The following is a 19,355-nucleotide window of genomic DNA, read 5'->3' on the forward strand; positions in this document are numbered from 1 at the left end:
ATTTGCCGAGCCTTCTCAGTGTATTAGGCATTATCTCATTTAATTCTCACAAGTACTCGCTGAAGCACTGGGTCAAGCGTGATGCCCATTTTACAGAGAATGGCATAGGCTCTGGAACAGGGAGTCGTGTGGCGAGTGAGCAGTGGGTTCAGCTTGGCAGGATGAGGGCGTGCGACCCTGTGTCTGCCGTGGAGAGAGCCAGCACGACTGCACCACCATGTGCCATTGACCTGGGAGGTGTCAGGAGAGAGACATGCTGGATAGGGAATTGGTCTCCCTCAGGCACAGACGTCTTCTGGGCCAACAGGCAGCAGCACCTTCACCTGCTGAGAAGACCCGGGCAGCACCCAGTGACCACCTGCTCCTTTCTCTTGCTACCACGGCGACAGCGATGGGTTGGGCTGACCGAGGGGGGCCCATCACGTATCACTCTGCTCAGGCGCCCGTTCCTCTCACCCTGCCATTGCCCCTCGAGAGTATCGAACACTTCAGGAGAGAACCTTCATTCTCCACCCGGAGTTTCTGCTCCTAGGGGTAGGGCCTCGGTGGTGGAGTGGTTACACACTGAGCGCCAGCCCCTCCACCCTGTGGGAGAGAGGCCTGGTAATCTGCTCCCCTAAAGATGACAGCCCCCCAAAAACGTGGTCTCTGGGAGGCAGAGTCAAGTAGACGACACTGAAGCTGTAGAGAAGCAGTGCGCCTTACGTTGCACATGAGAAGGTCAAGGCGCCCTTTCTCTGGAGAGCGTCCTTCTGGTGCGCGCCCAACAGCGCATGTCGCATTGTTTGGGGGATGTTTTCGACGGTTAGGTTGGGTGCATTAAAACCGTCTCGGCCCCAGCTCCCTGTTGGGACCAGCAGAAAGCTTGTTCGATGACAGGTCCCTTCACCTCTTTGCCAGCACCTCATCCCATAACTGGCATCCACCGTCCTCCCTCAGGGCCATGGGTTCTGTGATCCCTGTTCCTTGGAGCATCCGTCTATACAGATGGGGATTGAGCCTCTTTCCTTCAAGGTGGTTGCCTGCTGGAGGGCTGACCCCTTTTTTCCTTCAGGTCTCCCCTCAGGCGTCACCCCCTCAGAGAAGCCATCCGCAGTCACCCCATTTCCCATACCATTGTCATATCACATTGCTGGTTTATGTCGTTCTTGGGAGTGATCGCTGTTTGTGAGTATTTTGTCTGTTTGTCTATCTTCCCGCTACTCCTGTCAGTCAGTCTTCTTTCTGTAGAATGTCAGCCTCAGAAGGGCTGGGACCGTCCAGTTCACTGCGCTCCAGAAAGGGTTGCAGGCATGGGGACAGAGGAAGCGTGCAGGACATCAGTCAAGTGCATGAAGGAAGCATGGCAGCCTCAGAAAGACTAGGCTGCCCTCCCGTCAGAGTTCCCCTCTCGGAAACCCTGGGTGGGTGACTGTGTGTCAGTCGTCTAGAGGGCAGTGCTGGTAGTTGGTCCTGTAGTTGCAGTTCATAGACTAAGACACTGACGCTGAGAGGGGCTGAATCGTTTCCCGAGGCCAGACTTTGCACCCAGGTCCACCTGACTCCGGACCTTGGCTTCTCTTCCCTTCCTTGCCGCAGGCCTTGGGGTGAGGAGCCATTTAAGCCACTGTGTTGACCTTTTGTGTGAGGCACGTCCCAGTCCCACTGCTGGTCAGCTTGACCTTGGCTTTCCTCCCTGTAGGTCTGTGGTGTCGGGTCTGGACTCCCCTGCCAAGACTAGCTCCATGGAAAAGAAACTTCTCATCAAAAGCAAAGAGCTGCAAGATTCTCAGGACAAGTGTCACAAGGTATTTATCTCTGCAGCCGGCCTCCCTCCTTGCTCCAGGATCCTCCCGTCAATACATGCCACGGGACCTGTCTGGGGCCACTGCTGGCGCTCAGCCACCTGATCTGGAGAGAGCGAAGTGCTCCCTCCCTCGCTGAAGTCGCTCATCCACAGCTCAGAGGGAGATGAATTTGGGCCTTGACTTTGCCGTAAATCCTTTAAATCTTAACCCAAAGGAGGCCCTGGATTTTAAACGGCCCCGTCTCTCAGCATGACCCGCCTAGACGTCTGCTTCTTCCGGCAGGTGGCGTGGGTGCTCACCTGTGGCCGAGCTGCACCCCATCTGCTCTGAGTGATGCGAAGTCTCTCTTCCTAGTCGTTTAAAGCCTCCTGCTTATGTAACTGCGGCCACTGTGCTGGTTTTGCTCAACGTCTCTTAATGCACACGGCTCCTGCCCAGGGGCTGCTCTCTGGAAGCTAACAAAAGCCAGTCCGTGCTTGGGACTCCTAAGAGTGCAGACAAGTAGCTGTGCCCTTGGCCTGTCCTGGATTTGTCCTCTAGCTCTTTGCAAGGAGATGGGGGTGGATCACGATGGCCTTGGCATAGAATTAAAGTGACGGCTGCCAAAACCAAACCAAAAACAAACGGGCGAAAAATGGTGATTGTGGCTTCCGTGCTAACTGGGTTAGAGAAGTGATCACGTGTGAATCCGAGCCTTGAATGAGAGGAGTGACTTAGCATTGGTGACTGATCCTTACGAAGAACTGTTGTCCACTCCCGGGCGAAGACAAAATGGTACTTCCATCCCAGCTTCTGCCGCATGTGTGACAGCCCAGACCACAGGGTGGTCTCCGAGGCTACTTGAAGTTTTGTTGCTCCAAAGGCGCCTCCACGGACCCTTCTAACCTGTCAATGTGTTTATTTCAGATGGAGCAGGAAATGACCCGGTTACATCGGAGAGTGTCTGAGGTGGAGGCTGTGCTTAGTCAGAAGGAGGTGGAGCTGAAGGCCTCTGAGACTCAGAGATCCCTCCTGGAGCAGGACCTTGCTACCTACATCACAGAATGCAGTGTGAGCCTTTCCCCCAGCCCCCTGCCCTGGGAGGCAGCACTTCCTGTTGTGTGTGTCTCATCCTGTTTCATGATGCCTTGTGAGGCACATCACAGCCAATGGTGCAAAGGAGAGAGAGAGAGAGAGAGAAACAGACGAGAGAGAGAGACAGACAGACAGACAGACAAGAGAGAGAGAGGAGGTGCCTCTTGGTGTCACAGCAAGTGCTGTGCTTCGCAGAGTAGTGTGACCGAGGTGTGAGGTCCTGAGAAATGAAGAAGTCCAGGGAGCTCACCAGCATGCAAGATCCTGCAAGTGTGAGCAGGGCACCCATGCTCAGAGAGTTGCAAAGGGTCCTAACATCTAACATCCCCACCTTTCTGGTCTGCATTCTGTCCAACGTCATCGGCCTGCGAAATCTGTCTCCCCAGTGTGTACAAGACACCGTGGTGTGAGTCTGCCTGAGATCAATTTTCCTTTGCCCAGAACCAGCTTAGTGACAAGAAAGCCCAGCCTTGACAAAACAGACCCTCTGCCATGATTTACCATGTGACTTTTTGTTTTTTTCCTTCACCAGAGTAGACTGTCTTCTCCATCGTCTCCTTCACTTTTTTCATCCAGGTGTTTTTGTTTTGTTCTTAATGTGCCCAATGAAAACAGCCTTAAGAAGTTGAATCACACATTTTGAGAGGTTTCTTTTTTTTTTTTCACAAGGGAGAGGAAACTGCTAGAGCGTGGCTGCTTCGGAAGAACTGCTCTGTTTCCATTCCAGACTTGGCTGCTCGTTGTCAGTGGCGGGTGTAGTTACTCAGCTCTGCGTCGCAGCTGGGTATTTCAGTGCCTTGAAACCTGGAGGGAACCCGATGGATGAAAGGTGGTCACGAAACAAGGCAGGAGGTGGAAGTAGACTAGCTAGGGTGAGAGAACAGTAGCTTCTGCTCTGGAAGGAAGAGGGGTGTGTGCTTGAGAGACCCCCCACCCCCACCCCACCCCGCCCAGGTGACCATATTGAAGAAGACACACTGTAGCCATCCCAACTCTCAGTGGTCCTGAGTTAGGGATCTTGTTAGCCGTTGGTCCTGCACATGCCAGTAAGTATGTCTTAGGAAAGGTAGATGGCGGTAGAACACAGGCTGATGGAATTTCAGGCTGGATCCATTGGGTCATGAAGCTGAGATGATGTTTTTTTGTTTTTTGTTTGCACTGGGGGAGTTTTACAGGACAAACGCTGGAACCCGCAAGTCTCCTGTGGAAGCCGCGGAGTTCAGCTCCGTCACTGGAACCCGGCTTGGGTCTGCTGAGCAGCTCTCTTAATGAATCTCTTCACGCCGAGCAGAATCTGCAGGGCCTCCCTATTAAAATTCTTGCTTTCCGCAGAGCTTAAAGCGAAGTTTGGAGCAAGCTCGGATGGAGGTGTCCCAGGAGGATGACAAAGCGCTGCAGCTTCTCCACGACATCAGAGAACAGAGCCGGAAGCTCCAGGAAATCAAAGAGCAGGTAGGACCACCGCCCAGGAGCAGGGCAGCTCCTCAGCGCCTCGCAGACCTCTGGTTTTAGGAGGTGGCTTTGAGAGAGGGAGTGTATGTAGGTCATTTGGAAACTCGAGGTTTCCTCTGACTTATATAAACCATAGATTGCTTGTTCCAACTCCTCTTGAAGACTGCCTCCCAGTGTGTCTATTTGTTTATTAGAAATGCCCGTGTTGAACAGGTCAGGACCACAGTAGCCCAGAGAGCAAATCCACCCCTATCTCCTCGATTCCTTAGGTGGTACGAAGTATTGCTACTTAGGAAGGCTGACCCAAAGGTGGGAGGTTTGAGTCTACTCCAAGGCATCCGGGAGCAAGGCCTGGTGAGCTAGTTTTAAGAAACCAGCCTTTGAAAACCGTGTGGCTGACAGTTCTACTCTGACACCCAAGGCCGCGAGGAGTTGGCTGGTTTCCGGGCCAGCTTTCTACAGCCTAGGAATGGTTTGGACATTTTCCAGAGGTTAGGGATGCTGCAGGAGATTCAAAAGCTGACAAATACTTTCATCAAACGTGACAGTGGTGCGAAATTCATGTTTTCATGCCCCTAAGTCCCGTTTGATTGTAGCTTAGGCGTGTGTGCTCAGGTACTTCCTGTCGGGCTGAGGTTGTGCTTCAGTGGCAGAGGTGAGCCCGGCGGCTCAAACGCAGCCTCTGCAGCTTAGCCCTTTCCAGGAACAGTTGCCCACCCCCACTCCGGAGAAACATAATACAAAGCATTCAATATTTTAAAATCCTTTCGGTCTCTTTAAAGGCTTGAGAGGGGTTGGGGTAATTCCTAGTTTCGCATGGGTCAGAGACGTACTGGGAGGTGACTTTGAGCAGTTATGCTGGAGTCTTCTGTCTCTCCCCAAACAAGGACCAAGACCTGTAACAAAACCCACTCTTTTTATTTTTCCTTTTCCCCCAAAATGGCTCATTTTGATATTGCCTCATTATTTCCTTTTTGGCATGGATTTTTCTGTCTTTTGAAGAAACTGTAAATAGAAACTTTAATGAAGAGATGACAATGAGTAATTGGAGAGTGGAATTATCAGCTGCCAGGCAGTTCTCATTCACTTCAGAAAAATCTAATGGAGACATTGATGGGAACGAACAGCTCCCCCTCCCCGCCCCCCCCCCCCCCCGCCCCCACTGCGTAGCCACAGACTCGGCCATCTGGGTCAGGCTCATGTAACAAACGTGATGCAAATTCTTCGATCCACTAATTACTCTGGAAAGAAAGCCTTCCTGGCTTTGGGGTTTGGGTCGGCAGACCACCGTAATGTTTTAAAACGAGGGGTTGGGTATCTTCTTGCTCAGTCCAGGTGTTTCACAGGACCGTGCGCGGGCACCGTGGCTGCGTGGTTATCAGGGTTCAGAGGACCGCACACAGTGGGAGGAAGAGGCTTCGACAGTTGACTCATACCCCTTTTATTAACAGTTTTTCATCCTAAAAGTTTCCGTTGGGGGGATTTTTTTTCCTTCTTCTTCTCTCCCCCAGGAGTTCAACTGTGTTTTGAAGTTTACTTTAGGTGACGTCCTGGGGCTGCGTCTGGCCACCAGAGGGAGCAGCAGCTGGTGTCCACGATTTCCATAGAAACAGAACTAGCAGGACACTATGAAAAGTTCTATGCTGGTGGTTGAGTTCAAAGACATGCCTTTTATGATTCAGATCCCAGTTGGAAAGCATGGGGAGGTTTAGATTTAATGATCGCGAAAAGTTCCATGGTTGGACGGAGACACTTCCTGGTCTTAGAGTTGGATTCTCGTCGGAAGGAGCACTTATTAAAATGACTTTTGGAAAGTTTTGTGAGAGCAGGATGTTTGCAAGTCAGAACAAAGCATTTCACACTCCGAGCAAACTCCCAGTATTTGGTGCGCAGCATGTTGATGCCCCCCCAGGGCTGGCATTTACAGTCCCTGCTCTTTCTCGCCCATGCTAATTTTCTGGACACCTAACAGCTCATTACTGTGTGCGTGTGCATGTGCGTAACACATTTTACTCCTGCCTAGTTTATACCCTACCCCCACCTTTCTTGTCCTTCTGGTACAGTATTTGGCTCTGGTTTAAAATAAAATAAAAACCACTCTCAAGTCTCCTATGATTGGGAGATTTCTGAACCATTGCTAGCAGTTGCTGATTTTTTCCTCTTCTCTCAACCTCCCCAGGAAGGGAAGCGTGCTCTCTCTCTCTCTCTCTCTCTGAAGTTTTGATGTTCATGTTTGGCAGTTCCATTTAGAAGACTTTCAGCGGCCTCAAAATTTGTCCACGACTCCCTACTCTGGCCTCACTCAGTGATTGCCCACAATTGTATTTGTGCCGAGACACTAAAGCTCAGCTACCCTGATTATCTTCTCTGATTTTTCCTCAAGCAGGGAGTTGGTTAGCTGTTGGATTTACAGGATTTCCTTGAAGTATCCAGCATAATAACTGAGGACCCCACACATGGGTTGGGCCTCCCTTTGACTCCTCACAGGCATGGGGTCTCCAGAGCGGGAAGAGCTGACAGAGATGATGCCCGGTTCTTGCCTTCTTCCCCTGGGTGCCGACAGCTCAGGAAAGGGAGAGGTTGTCAGGGCAAGGTGCAGATGCTGTGCCCCAACTCTTCACAAAACACCACATTTGTGTTAGGCTCTTGATTCAGGTGTTTGAGCCAGGAAGTTCATTTTAGAAAGGTTTGGTTCACCATAAAGAGTGCAAGGGAATGTTTTCCTTGGATTTTTTTCCCCTCAGAAGTTATTGTGACATGAAGGGAGCTTGAGGGTGAAAACAGTGCCCAAGGCGTCTTTCAGCTCGGCATTCTTAGTCTGTCTGTGGACAGGTGGGGCTTGTCCATTGGATTCAACAGGTAGAATGCTTGGTGCCCAGGAGGTTTTTAGAATGTTTCGATTTCCTTGAAAACAGCAGAAAAATTGAACTCTTTAAGGTGAAAACATTTTTTCTTTGTGTCATATTGACGTCTTATTTTTTATCAAGGAAGTTAGAACATGCAATTTTAATACCTCTTTTATGGAGGAAGAGAATTAGGGTCCTTAGGGCCACCAGCCCTAGCTATTGTTATGCCGTGCCCCCAAATTGATTCCAACTCACAGGGACCCCGTATGATGGAGTAGGCCCACCACGTAGGCTCCCTTAGGGTCTAATCCTTGTGGGAGCAGGTCACAGGTCTTTATGCACACAGAGTGGCTGCTGAGGTTCAACCACCAGTCTTTCTATGAACAGCGGAACCAGGGCACCACCTGGGCTCCTTGGTCGTGGCGGAGGGTCTAGAGAAACCTAAGGAGAGAATGCATCTGTGCTCAGGTGCTGCTTTCTGCTAACTGATCATTGTGATGAGGTTCTCAAGACGTTTGGTGATGGACTCTAATGTGCCATGCCTGATCATGAACCACCGAAACTCATTGTGACCCCTCGTCTCTAGGATTGGCCTTCATAGACAGGGTGCTTTCAGGTGGGAGTGAGTGAAATGAGTTCCCCTCAATCAGTGATCCAGGGTGGGCTTGCCCAGAAACAATCCGTCTGTCATTAAGAGGAATCCGCTCCCGTTTAGTGTGCACGGGGGACCTGCTTTCTTGGGGCGAGAGTGCGATTTTATGGCCTATCGGTTTAAAATTTGTAAATTGCATTTTGTTGGTTTAAAAGCCAAACGACACACCGTGTTCCGTTGCTAGCACACACGTGACTTTGTGGGGAGGAAGGGTCTCTGATGTTCGCTGTGCTGTGAGTGCCAAAGGCCATCGCGAGTCGCTGTCTGCCCCTCTCCTTTTGTTCCCTCCAAGGCACCGTGAGGGGGGCGAACGCTCATCCGCGATCACGGTCCTCAGCCCTGATGCTGCTAACAAAGCCGGTTTCTGTGCTCGGTCCAACCGTGTTCGAAACCTATACCTATTTCTTCTGAACACCTGCATTGGCTTTGATAGACAAACACACGAACACCTTCATTCCTATGTTCTGTTTTGATCCTGGAAGTTTGTTTTTGAAAAGTTCGGGCTGTTTGGATCACCTTAAAGGATTTGCTCTTTGGAGCCAGGGAGTATTTCCCTTGTGTTTGTTTGTTTGTTTGTTATATCCCCGCCCCCACAAGTTATTCTGACTCCAGCCGGGGTTGTCCTCCTCTCCAGATTTCAGGGTGACTTGAATTTCAGGCACGGTGTTCAGTTCACCATTCGGTTTTGCATCTAGAAAAATTAATGGTGAGAAACTGACATAATGGGTTTCACCTTCCCAGATTCTTTCCACTGCGATTTTCAATTACCCCCTTGTGCCGCTGTCTGAAAGGTTAATTTTAAAACTAGTACCATATCTAATTGTGTTAGAAGCACATGACTTGCAAAGGACAAATCTATATAAGTGATTACCCTTGGAAGAAAACGACACGTAAGCAGGTTCTCCCTCTTGTGTGAAGAAGCGCTCCCTTCAGCCCTCCTGTGTTACAAACAGCGGCGTAAGCTTGTGCACGTTGAGTGCTAGTATTTGCTCTAAGGAGCTCATTACAGGCACATGTTCTCCGAATGGTTTCACCGATAATACCTGTCCAACGATAAATCAGCGTAACGATTTAATGCCCCTTCCTGCCTCCTCTTTGCCCTCACTTCTCTGACCACGTTCTGTGTTCTCCTCACCTTGCCTCCGGGCCTCTTCCCTGCCTCTCTTCAGAGTGGGTCAAAGAGCGCATGCTCTTGCCCCCTCTTTCCTGCCCGCTGTTGCTTCCAGGCGGTCCGGAAGTTCACCTTGCTTCCATTGCCTGCCTGCTCCCTAGGAGTACCAGGCTCAAGTGGAAGAAATGCGGTTGATGATGAACCAGCTGGAGGAAGACCTCGTCTCGGCCAGGAGGCGGAGTGATCTGTACGAGTCGGAGCTGAGAGAGTCCCGGCTGGCCGCGGACGAGTTCAGGAGGAAGGTGGCGGAGAGCCAGCACAAGCTGATGAAGGTAGCCAGCCTGGAGGGAGAGCACAGCCCGCCTTCTTCTGGGATTTGGGTAGGATCATGGGGAGTCTTGGCTGGAACGATGGGAATGCCATCTTAAGGATTATACGTTTGGGGAATAAACGGGCTGCCTTGGAAAGCTCCCAGCCTTCCGTTACAGAAGATGCTTTATTATCTTGAAAGGAGTGCTCGGACGGGGCCAACAGGTAAGTGCTCGACTCCCAGCCAGAGCTTGGGGGATGGAACCCACCCAGAGATGCCGAGGCAGACAGGGCCTGGTGGTCTGCTTTTGAATGGCCACGGCCCTGCCAGCCCCACGGAGCACGGAGCACAGCCCTACGCTGTACACACGGGGTCGCGATGAGTCGGAATGACCTGGGTGGTAACGATCAACTACCATCGATTCACACTCCATGCTTACAAACAGATATTTTGATCGCCACACCCAACCCATCGCCATTGAGTTGATTCCGACGCATAGCAACTCGATGTGTTTCCGAAAGAGAGTAAGAGGAAGGAAGAACCCTCGGTGGTCTGATCTAGAAGACTGTAGGTCTCTGACATTTCCCAGAATGTTCTGTGCTTTTAATTACAGGCTAAGGACCCAGGAAAGCCTGAAGTGGGAGAATATGCCAAATTGGAGAAGGTAATTTCCATTACTGGTGTCCTTATTGTTGGTACATAAGTATTTCTACATTGATATTAAGGTTCAGTTCCTGGCAAAGAGTAACGTGAATTAGAGAACTCTGTTCTAAGTTGATTTTTTTTCTAAGTTGAGTTTTATAATCAATCTTGGAATGGCCACGTTTGGCTTCAACTGTGGCATTAGGTTGAGATAAGTGACACCTCATTTTTTTGTAGCAAAATACACCTAGATGCTCAGTGAAATGGGAATGAAAGTTCCTATGCTCCGAGGCAGTGGGCAGCCTTGCCTCTCTCTTGTCCCTGTTGTTGGGCGTAGAGAATTAATAAGCATGAGTGAGCCAGCCTGCAGGAGGATTGCCATAGGATATTCAAAGATTGTTTTTCCTCTCTCAATTAGTAGGTTCTGGAAAACATAGCTGAAGGAGACCCCATAGAAACCTGAAGAAAATGAGGCTGTTATAAATGTAGCAAGTCAATAATGCTTGTTTGCCTTTCGCTTTATTTCCTGGGATTTTAACTGTAGATCAATGCTGAGCAGCAGCTCAAAATCCAGGAGCTACAAGAGAAACTGGAAAAGGTAAGCCCAGAATGATATGGGGAGGGAATCTTCCCCCCATGCCCCAGTCCCTTCCTCTGCCTCTCCCTACCGCACCCAAGAGAGAGATAGTCATAGTCACCCAGTGCCGAGGAGCTCTAGAGTTCTGAATACGGTGTTTCCTCTTGAGGCATGGCAGCAGTGTTTATTTTTAAAAGCCCAACTGCGGGTGGCTCTCAAGTCAGAAGTTCTAATTATACTACCACGGCATCAGACAGACCCAGGAGGACGCTTTCACTCCCCTTAGGAGGACAGGCTCCCCATTTGGCACATGTGCCTGAGACACTGTGTGGTTCAAGCCCCAGATGGCAGCGTGGAGAAGGCCATACAGAGGAAGGCGGTCCTGGGGTGCTGCAAATGGTGACTGGGCCGGTTGTTAACTGAACAGCTTTGAGGCTCCCGTGAGGCATCTCAACGGAAGCATCAGCCACTGGAAACCCTATTGAGGGCAGTTCTACTCTGGTACCCGTGGGGCCACCAAGAGTCGGGGTCAGGTGTGTGAGCCCTGGGGTCACTGGGGTGTTTGAAGGTGGAAAGACCTGTAGTGTCATCTCATGGGTTGGGAGAAGATTTGCGGTGTCCTGAAGTTTGCCCTTAATGACCTTCCATTTCGCTGACCACTGGGGATATTTAACAAGGGCGAGAATCGACATGGGTTTAAGACGTGCCATTCCTATCACAGATAGGTGAGTGTGCCAGTGGGGCGAGTGTGCCAGTGGGGCTTGTTGACCCTTGGTGCACCAGCTCGCCTGCCCTCCACTGCCCTCTCCTAACCCAACTTTGTCAGTCTGGGTGCTTCAGAGACACAAATCCACAGAAACTCATGTGTGTGAGAGAGCTTTATATAAAGGGTAAGTGAACATCAAGAAAACATCCCAACCCAGTGCTGCTCAAACCCATAAGTCCAACCTTTACCCATATGTCCAACACCCGTCCCCAAAGTCCTCCTCCATCTCACAAAGCAGACACAACGATGCCAACTGCAGGAGGAAAGCCGAGTCAGTGAATATGGAAATATCTCAACACTGGCAGGGGTCTTCACACAGGTGCTCCAGCACCCAGGGCTGCATTGGGGTAGGTCCATGAGGCTTCTCCTCGGGGATGTCTTGCAGGAAGTCAGCCTTGCCAGCTGAAGCAGGGAACTGCTAAGGCAGCTGCACCCTGGTGCGACCATCACAAAGCAAGAGACCCGAGAACTAGAAAGGCGAGGCTCACCGAGCCATTTATCCCTCTGCCCTTCAATTAACCCCACATGTGTTTATTGGCCAGGTTGGCACAATAAACTAACCACCTCACCGATGCTTGAGTGAATCACTGGGCTGTGTCTTTTCTCCTGGAATTGTGCCCTTCAGTAGCTGTGTGATGTGAGCTACCACCCAGAGCCTAGTTACCACGTTAGGAAGAGCAAAGAGAAGCAGGCAAAGTTATTTTGATTATATGCTTTATTCAACCTCCGTATAGATAGATATCCAAAATATGATCATTTCCATCCGTGCTAATATTTTAACATTTATGCGGCTTCAGTTTGTAAAGTAAGTATAAGGTTACTTAACATTAAAAATTAATTTCGTAGTCTCATCAGCCAGCCACATTGCAAGTACTCAGTAGCCTCCTATGGTTGATAGCTACTATAACGAAATGTGGACCTCTCTTGCGTTTTTGTGCAGTTTTTGCTTAAAAAAATTATTCTAAGCAATTTAAAGTTCTTATTCTCCTAAACTCAGATCTCTCCAGTAGTGTGTACACAACCATTAATGCAGTTAAGACCCAAACAAAAAATAAATACCAATGGGGATGGACAACAGAAAAGTGAGTGAAGTGAGACGTCAGACAGTGTAAGATATGACAAAGTAATAATAATTTATAAATTATCAAGGGCTCACGAGGGAGGAGGTACGGGCAGGGAGGGGAAAAATGAGCTGATACCAGGGACTCAGGTGGAAAGCAAATGTTCTGAGAATGATGATGGCAGCAAACTTACAAATGTGCTCGGCACAATGGATGTATGCTTGGATTGTGATAAGAGTTGTACGAGGCCCCAATAAAAATGATTTAAAAAAAATAAATATCAAGTTAACTTCCAGAGGTTTGGCTAGGGTGTTTGTTGACCTTAAAAACTTGTCTTTATGACTCATCATGAGTGGTAAGGCTAGTCTGCCTTTTGAAACACGTGTTCTTCAGAAAAAGTCTAAATTATAACAATTTGTTTTATTCTTACAAAAGGAGTACACATTCTCCATTGGAAAATTTGCAAATCAGATCCCTAAATAAGGAGAAAATTCATGCTCAGAAGTCCCTGTCCTTAATATCTGAGCAGATCAATCCTTGCAGACATTTCCATTGGCAGGCGCTCTGCCTGGAATCTATGTTGCTCATGATCATCATCTTAGGTATCCTAAGAGAGAGGAAAACCCTGCCAGGTATTACAGTAAGATGCACCCAGAGATCAGTGATGTTAAAATCTTTTTAAAAAGCAAAACAAAATCAGGAAACTCCAAAAAAGGTTGTGGGGAAAAATCCCATTATTTCTAAATTTTACGCAACTTTCTAAATTCCCAGTTTTTCTCAAACCTGTTGACACCCCTCATCAGCTTTAGAGTAGACAAAAGGCATAATGAAACGGAGGCTTCTTTGCTTTTGGGGAAATGCCACACTGCAAAGTCAGCATCTGCTGATTTCTCCACCAAGAGTCTCCTCACCCCCTGTCCACATGAGTGAATCTGGCCCTCCAGCTCTTGTTCCTTCTGTCCCGGTAGGCTGTTAAAGCCAGCACGGAGGCCACCGAGCTGCTCCAGAACATTCGCCAGGCGAAGGAGCGAGCAGAGCGGGAGCTGGAGAAGCTGCAGAGCCGAGGGGACTCCTCCGAAGGCATCAACAAGAAGCTGGTAGAAGCTGAGGTAAGCGGGGGGCCTTCCAGCCGCCACAGACCAAGCCCGTGAACACCTGTGACCAGCCTGCGACTGGGACAAGGGAAAGATACTGCAGAACCATCGCTCACTCACATCTGACCCAACTCCTCTCCCCCCTGAAGACCGCTTGAGATGCGAGAGGCTGCACGGCAGTGTTTTCCCCGGAGGGGCGACATGGGCCACCGCTTTGTCAAGTCTGCATGCACGCCTGCTCCCTCCATCGGTCTTTCGCTGACCGCCTCGCCGATTGGGGAGAACCTGGGATCGTCCGTCTGGGTGCCTCTGGCTCTGAGTCTCCCTCTCTCGGCCCTGTGCACCTGGTGTTCTCTCCTCCCTCCACAGTGCTTCTCAGCGCTCCCGCCACTGCCTGCGTGTCAGTGACTCCCTCATCTATGGTGTTGGGCCTCTTCTCTCCCTCCGATTCTTTGTTGTTGTTGTTGTTGTTGTTGTTGAAATCATTTATGTAATGATCTAGGGAAGATACACATGTCCTCCATTGTCAGAAAAGGGACTCCTTTACTGCTCTCCATCCCCCCTTCCCCCCGGATGTGCCATGTTGATTTTCTGCCCTCTTGTGGATGGCCTTTCTCGTTCCCCCACCCCCCGCTACCGTGTCGGTGTGAACATACTTGTACTTGTCTCTTTGGGGCCATTGTCACCTCCATTCCACTCTCTGGTTTTCCATTGCTCCCCCCCCCCCCTCAGCCCGACATCTCTGTTGGGTGCCTGAACAGTGTTTCACATTTAGAGTAAACTTGGTCTCTTCCCCACACCCCGGCTTCTCTCAGTCCCCCATCTCTATGAGGACCACCATGGTTCCTCTAGTCCTCCCAAGCTTGAAAACCCTGGTGTCACCTGGCTTTTCTTCGACCCTGCCATTCCTGGGGTTATCCAGCCCGCCCGCCCCGTAGGGACAGCCAGAGGCTCTCTCCTGACCCTGACCCTTCCCCCTCACCCCACTGCTGTTTTTCTAGCTTCCTCCCAGTTGAGACCCTCTGCCTCTTAGTTGAGCAAGGCAATACTCCCTTGCCCTTTTTGTGTCTACCATCATCTTCTTCCCAGATTATGTGCACAGTGTAAGATTGAAAGGCTTTGAATTCCCGGCTCCTTGGCATCCCCACTCTGACCCACCACAAGCCTTTCAAGGTTCCATGTATCTTAGGGGCTCTTTCAACAGTTCGACCTCCAAATGCTACCCTTTCTCCTGCTCATTCCCACCATGCATCCTGTGTTGCAGCCGCTCTAGGCTGTCGCTGGTGCGTATCCCAGCCCTTGCCCACCTCCGCGCTTCTCCTAATACACCACACTTTCTCTGTTACACCGTCCGCCTCTTCTCCAGCACCCCTTCCCCCACCCCCACCTGTTGATCCCTCCTCCTGTCTCCAGGCTCATCCCTCTGTGGTTGCTCTGCTCAGCTGTTTTGTTGACAGTCCTCGTTCCACCTGGAATCATTCATAGCATCTTGTATGTATGTAATTTATGCTGCTTCCCTCTTTTAACCTGTTTATTTGTGTTTGTCTTATCTTCTCCAAGGGCAGGAATGTTGTCACCCTCCTCCCGGAATTTTCCGTGATGCCTAGTGTGGTACTTTGCAGATAGTAGGTGCTTGGTAAATATTTGAATGAATGAATGTACTCTGGTAGCATATACAACTGAATACTTGAACTCCACAGAATTTTGTCCTCTTCACTGGTGCTTTGGGGGAGTCTGACTTTTCTTCCTGACTATAGAGGGTGTGCCCCTCAAGGGCCCGTTCCCTCCGTGTGGGCATCATGCCCATAGCAGTTACTCCATTAAAACTCTCTGATTGATTCACGATCTGCAGGAACGCCGCCATTCCCTGGAGAACAAGGTAAAGAGGCTAGAGACCATGGAGCGTAGAGAAAACAGACTGAAGGATGACATCCAGACAAAATCCCAACAGATCCAGCAGATGGCTGATAAAATTCTGGTGAGCAGGAACGAAAGTTCAAAGAGTCCAAAGATAACAGGCTAGAGGCTGCAGAGGGAAGGGGGCAACGTGAAGATAGAAGGTCTGGATCAGGGGGAGGTACCACTGCGCAGGCAAACAAAGAGAGGTTCTTCCCCAGAGGGAACGCCACGTCGTAGAATAGTATTAACGACCAAATGTTGGACATGCCAGCACCGGTAACAGGCCCAGAAGTTCTCATTTTTGCTCTGTTTGCGAGTGCCTGACGTTTTAAAAGAAGAGTTTGTGTGATGTTGTTTTTTTTAATGCGTTTTCTATAAGACCACTTTGGACATGTTATCAGCAGAGTTCTGCGTGCCCTTAAACTTTGCAGTGGCCGTTTTAAGGGTGGTAGGAATTTAGATCTCTGAGACAGAAGCCCAGATTCTTGCTTTCGGAGAAGAAAGGAATTAGTCATGCAGAATTGTTTTTCTCAGAGTAGTGTTTGTCATAGATCCACGTTCGCCCACTCACTTTCTCTGCTACAGTTGGTTATTTTCTTTCTTTCTTTTTTTTTTTTTCTTTCCAGTTTCCTTAGATGTAGCAGGTCTTTTTTTAGGTGTGTTATCATCATGGTTCTGTTTTGGGCGCTGATGATGACCAAATTATCTTAAGCAAGGCAGACTTGGATGGTGCTGGTGTGTTAAGTCCGACCCCTGTCAGTGTGGAAGCAGGTGAACCTCGAGTGGTTGTCCTTGGCTTTGCATCCAAAAGCCAGAACTCTGAATGTAACATCGGAGAGATTCAGTGATGGATGGGTCTCTGTCTATGCTGCCCGCCGCCCCCCCCCCCCCACGCCCCTACCCCCGGAACTTGGAAGCAGTCATTGCTCCACTCTCCCATAAGGAGCCGAGGTGGTCAGCCGGGCACTGCATCATTCTGGGGAATGAGTCACCAGCCACTCTTGGAACTCCAGAAGGGCTCACTTACAGGCCTGTCCTTCCTACAGACTGAGAGCCACCCTCTACACTGTTCAGTTCTCTATATATATGTGTTCACAAAGGGAATGCTTTTGGCCAAACAGATGGAAGAGAAATTGATCAAGTTGTTGGGGCAAGGTTGGGCTACTCACTGTCAGGTTGACCAGCAACTCCAAGGAAGCACGAGGCAGTGGTCGGTTCAAGCCCCAAGGAGCAGTTCCACTGGGTTCTGTGGGGTTGCTATCAGTCATATCAGCCTGATGGCCGTGAGTTTGTTTTGGTTGATAACTTTATACACACACACACACACATGTCTACACACAAAATTAAATGTGACTGTTAGTGTACCCTTTCTGTTTTCATGTTCCCATCATCCAAGTTTCTCTCGGCTCTTGTCCAGTGTGTGAATTGCATCGTGAGTAAAAATAGAGCGCACCACCACTACCCCTTGCTCGGTACAAATGAGGCAGTTAACTCTTGTGGTTGTCAGGTGTTTCTCTGTTTAATGGTGATGTGTTCATTCATTCATTCAACAAATATTTAATGAGCTTCTACTATGTGCCAGGCACTGTGCTAGGAGCTGGAACGACAGCAGTGAACAGCAGTGTTTGCACAACAGGAACAAAGCATTGATCTATAAAAAGCTATGTTAAAAGAATGACAACAACAACAAAAAATGTCAAACCACAAAGAAGTCAGATTTTAGAATCTCTGCTTTTCCCAAGGTTCACTTTCCATTAAAATGCTGGTGTGTCGAGGACTACATGCCTGGATTATGTGTGGTTAACTCTCACTCATAAATAGACCAGACATTTGGTCTTAAAATCACCGATTTCAGATATCCAAGTGTTTTACCTGTTTTTAGATTCCCATGCTCTCTCATGAGGATTGAAAACAGGAAATGATGATTATCAAGCGATTTCTAACTTGAAAACACCAGTAAACACCATTTTTCCCCCATGACTCAATCTTGCCACCTGCCTGTGTGGTGTGACTGCCGATTTGCTCAAGAACCCTGTCGGTAGGCCGAGGCGTGTCAAGGGCATGCTCAAAGAGCGGTCCTTGTTGCTGTCCCATAAAGATGCTTTGGCAACTGATCCAGGAATGTCCTCGGCTGTACGTTTCCTATTCTGATAAGAACTTGCAGAGCTAGTAAGGGGCCACTCATTACAGTAAAGTCTTTGTGTTTCAATAAAAGAAGTTGTTGCCAGGGGATCCTTTAGTGAGTACACACAAAGCCCTTAAAATAGGTTTTTATTAATTAAAACCCTGTGTTTACATTCAACTTTCCAAGACCGCATCTGCCAGGCTGCAATAGATCTTGTGCACCTGGTCTTCAGACGGAACACTTGCATGGCACCAGAAGCAAAGTTAGTGATTGTAGACTTCAGAATTTCAAAAGCTTAATCACTAACCTTTTATGTGTATGTGAATCTGAAAATACACCCCCCCGCCATTTTATGAACATATCCTGTATAATTTCCCTCATCCTTTAGAATCCTCATAATTGCTTTCAATTCAAAGAAAATTTTCATAAGCTTAAAGAGATGACAACTTTGATTAATGACTTTTGATATTAGTAATTAACTAATGGGTCCAGATTCATAACAATTAAGGCAGATGCAAAAGTTTGTGCATTTGGTGAATGGTTCAATGAATGGATTCTGTCTTTCATAAGACGCGGTGATAATAAGTTAGCTAGTGAATCGGTGTGCTCTTAAATAGCCTGTCTTCTGGTTTAAAAGCAGGAAGCTTGACTGCGGAAGGACTAAGGTAACATTCAATGGAGCTGTTCCTGTCACGCCACGTCTCATCACTAAAACAGATGCATAGATCTTACTTCACTCTTAGTAGTGTATTTTATGTTCTCTGTCCTCATTAGCATCAGATCCTGTAACTGTTACATCGTATCAGCATCTCCAGATGCACACACGAGGGCACCAGTACCAGTCAGTTACAATAACCATGTGAAGCCTGAGGGGTTAGAGTGTAACACTTGTTTTCCTTCTTAGCGAGGGTTCTTGAGCAACAATTCTGAGTGGAAAGAACTAACAACATATTCTGTTTGTCACATTAATGAATTAAAACAGCTCTTCTCATTTAAGGCCGTCATAACAGAGAAAGGACTGAGACCCGAGAGTGGTTGTCAGAGGCATTGAGCTGTACAACTCGTTGTCGCTCTTATTTCTCTATGAGAAGATGAAGGAACTGCCTTTGCTTGACGTGTGTGTGTGCGTGTGTGTGTGTGTGTGTGTACACTCACGTGTATGCATGCTTGGACTTGGAAAACTCCAGGGCCAAGACTTGGCGGGCGGTTTCCTTCCCAAGGGCCTTAGGGATAGTCACGGAGGCACAGAGGCCTGTTACCTGTGGTGCCGCTCCAGTCATGTTTCCGCAGTCGTGAATGTCGAACATGCTTTGTTGTGTCCTTCCCGTCACACTCCTGACAGTCTGTTCCTTTGTCTCCAGGAATTGGAGGAGAAGCATCGGGAGGCCCAAGTCTCTGCCCAACACCTCGAAGTGCACCTGAAGCAGAAAGAGCAGCACTATGAGGAGAAAATTAAAGTAAAGACACTTGCTCATCCCCTGGCCTTCCTTTTTCTAGCGCTGTGTAGCTTGTCTTCCTCCTGGGCATTCTAGACCCCACATAGGACCACAGAGAATAACCCTACCCTCAGCCCACCAGGGGAGGTTTTAGAGGGTCACCTCTATGGGGGTCAGGGTTTCCAACGTTCGTAAAGGTGTTTCTGAAAAGTCAAGGGAGGGAGACGCGGAGAGGGAGGGGGAAAATGAGGAGCTGACACCAAGGGCTCAAGGAGAAATCAATGTTTTGGTGATGATGATGTACAAATGTGCTTAACACAATGGATGGATGGATGGATGGATGGATGGAAGGAAGGATTGTGATAAGAGTTGTACGAGCCCCCAATAAAATGATTAAAAAATAAATAAAAATAAAGATTTAAAGCTTCAGGAACCCTTGATAGAGGGTCACTAATGGCAGTGAGTTTGGGTTTAGTGCAAGAAAAAAAAGTTGTATGTGCCACCAATAAAATGATTTTTAAAA

At 48.9% G+C, this 19,355-nt stretch overlaps 1 protein-coding gene across 6 annotated transcripts in view; it reads left to right on the forward strand.

Annotated features, from left to right (window-relative positions):
* Window positions 1–19,355, forward strand: part of CIT (citron rho-interacting serine/threonine kinase) — a 196,271-nt gene that overhangs the window by 113,802 nt on the left and 63,114 nt on the right. For all 6 annotated transcript variants that reach the window (XM_075533368.1, XM_075533372.1, XM_075533371.1 and 3 more), the window contains exons 11-19: window positions 1,682–1,787; window positions 2,694–2,837; window positions 4,194–4,313; window positions 9,084–9,254; window positions 9,846–9,896; window positions 10,419–10,472; window positions 13,247–13,387; window positions 15,225–15,350; window positions 18,758–18,853. In XM_075533368.1, coding sequence (XP_075389483.1) covers window positions 1,682–1,787; window positions 2,694–2,837; window positions 4,194–4,313; window positions 9,084–9,254; window positions 9,846–9,896; window positions 10,419–10,472; window positions 13,247–13,387; window positions 15,225–15,350; window positions 18,758–18,853 — 1,009 coding nt within the window. The remainder of the gene's footprint in view (window positions 1–1,681; window positions 1,788–2,693; window positions 2,838–4,193; window positions 4,314–9,083; window positions 9,255–9,845; window positions 9,897–10,418; window positions 10,473–13,246; window positions 13,388–15,224; window positions 15,351–18,757; window positions 18,854–19,355) is intronic.

Source organism: Tenrec ecaudatus, chromosome 16, assembly GCF_050624435.1.
Source record: "Tenrec ecaudatus isolate mTenEca1 chromosome 16, mTenEca1.hap1, whole genome shotgun sequence".
Taxonomy (NCBI): Eukaryota; Metazoa; Chordata; class Mammalia; order Afrosoricida; family Tenrecidae; genus Tenrec; species Tenrec ecaudatus.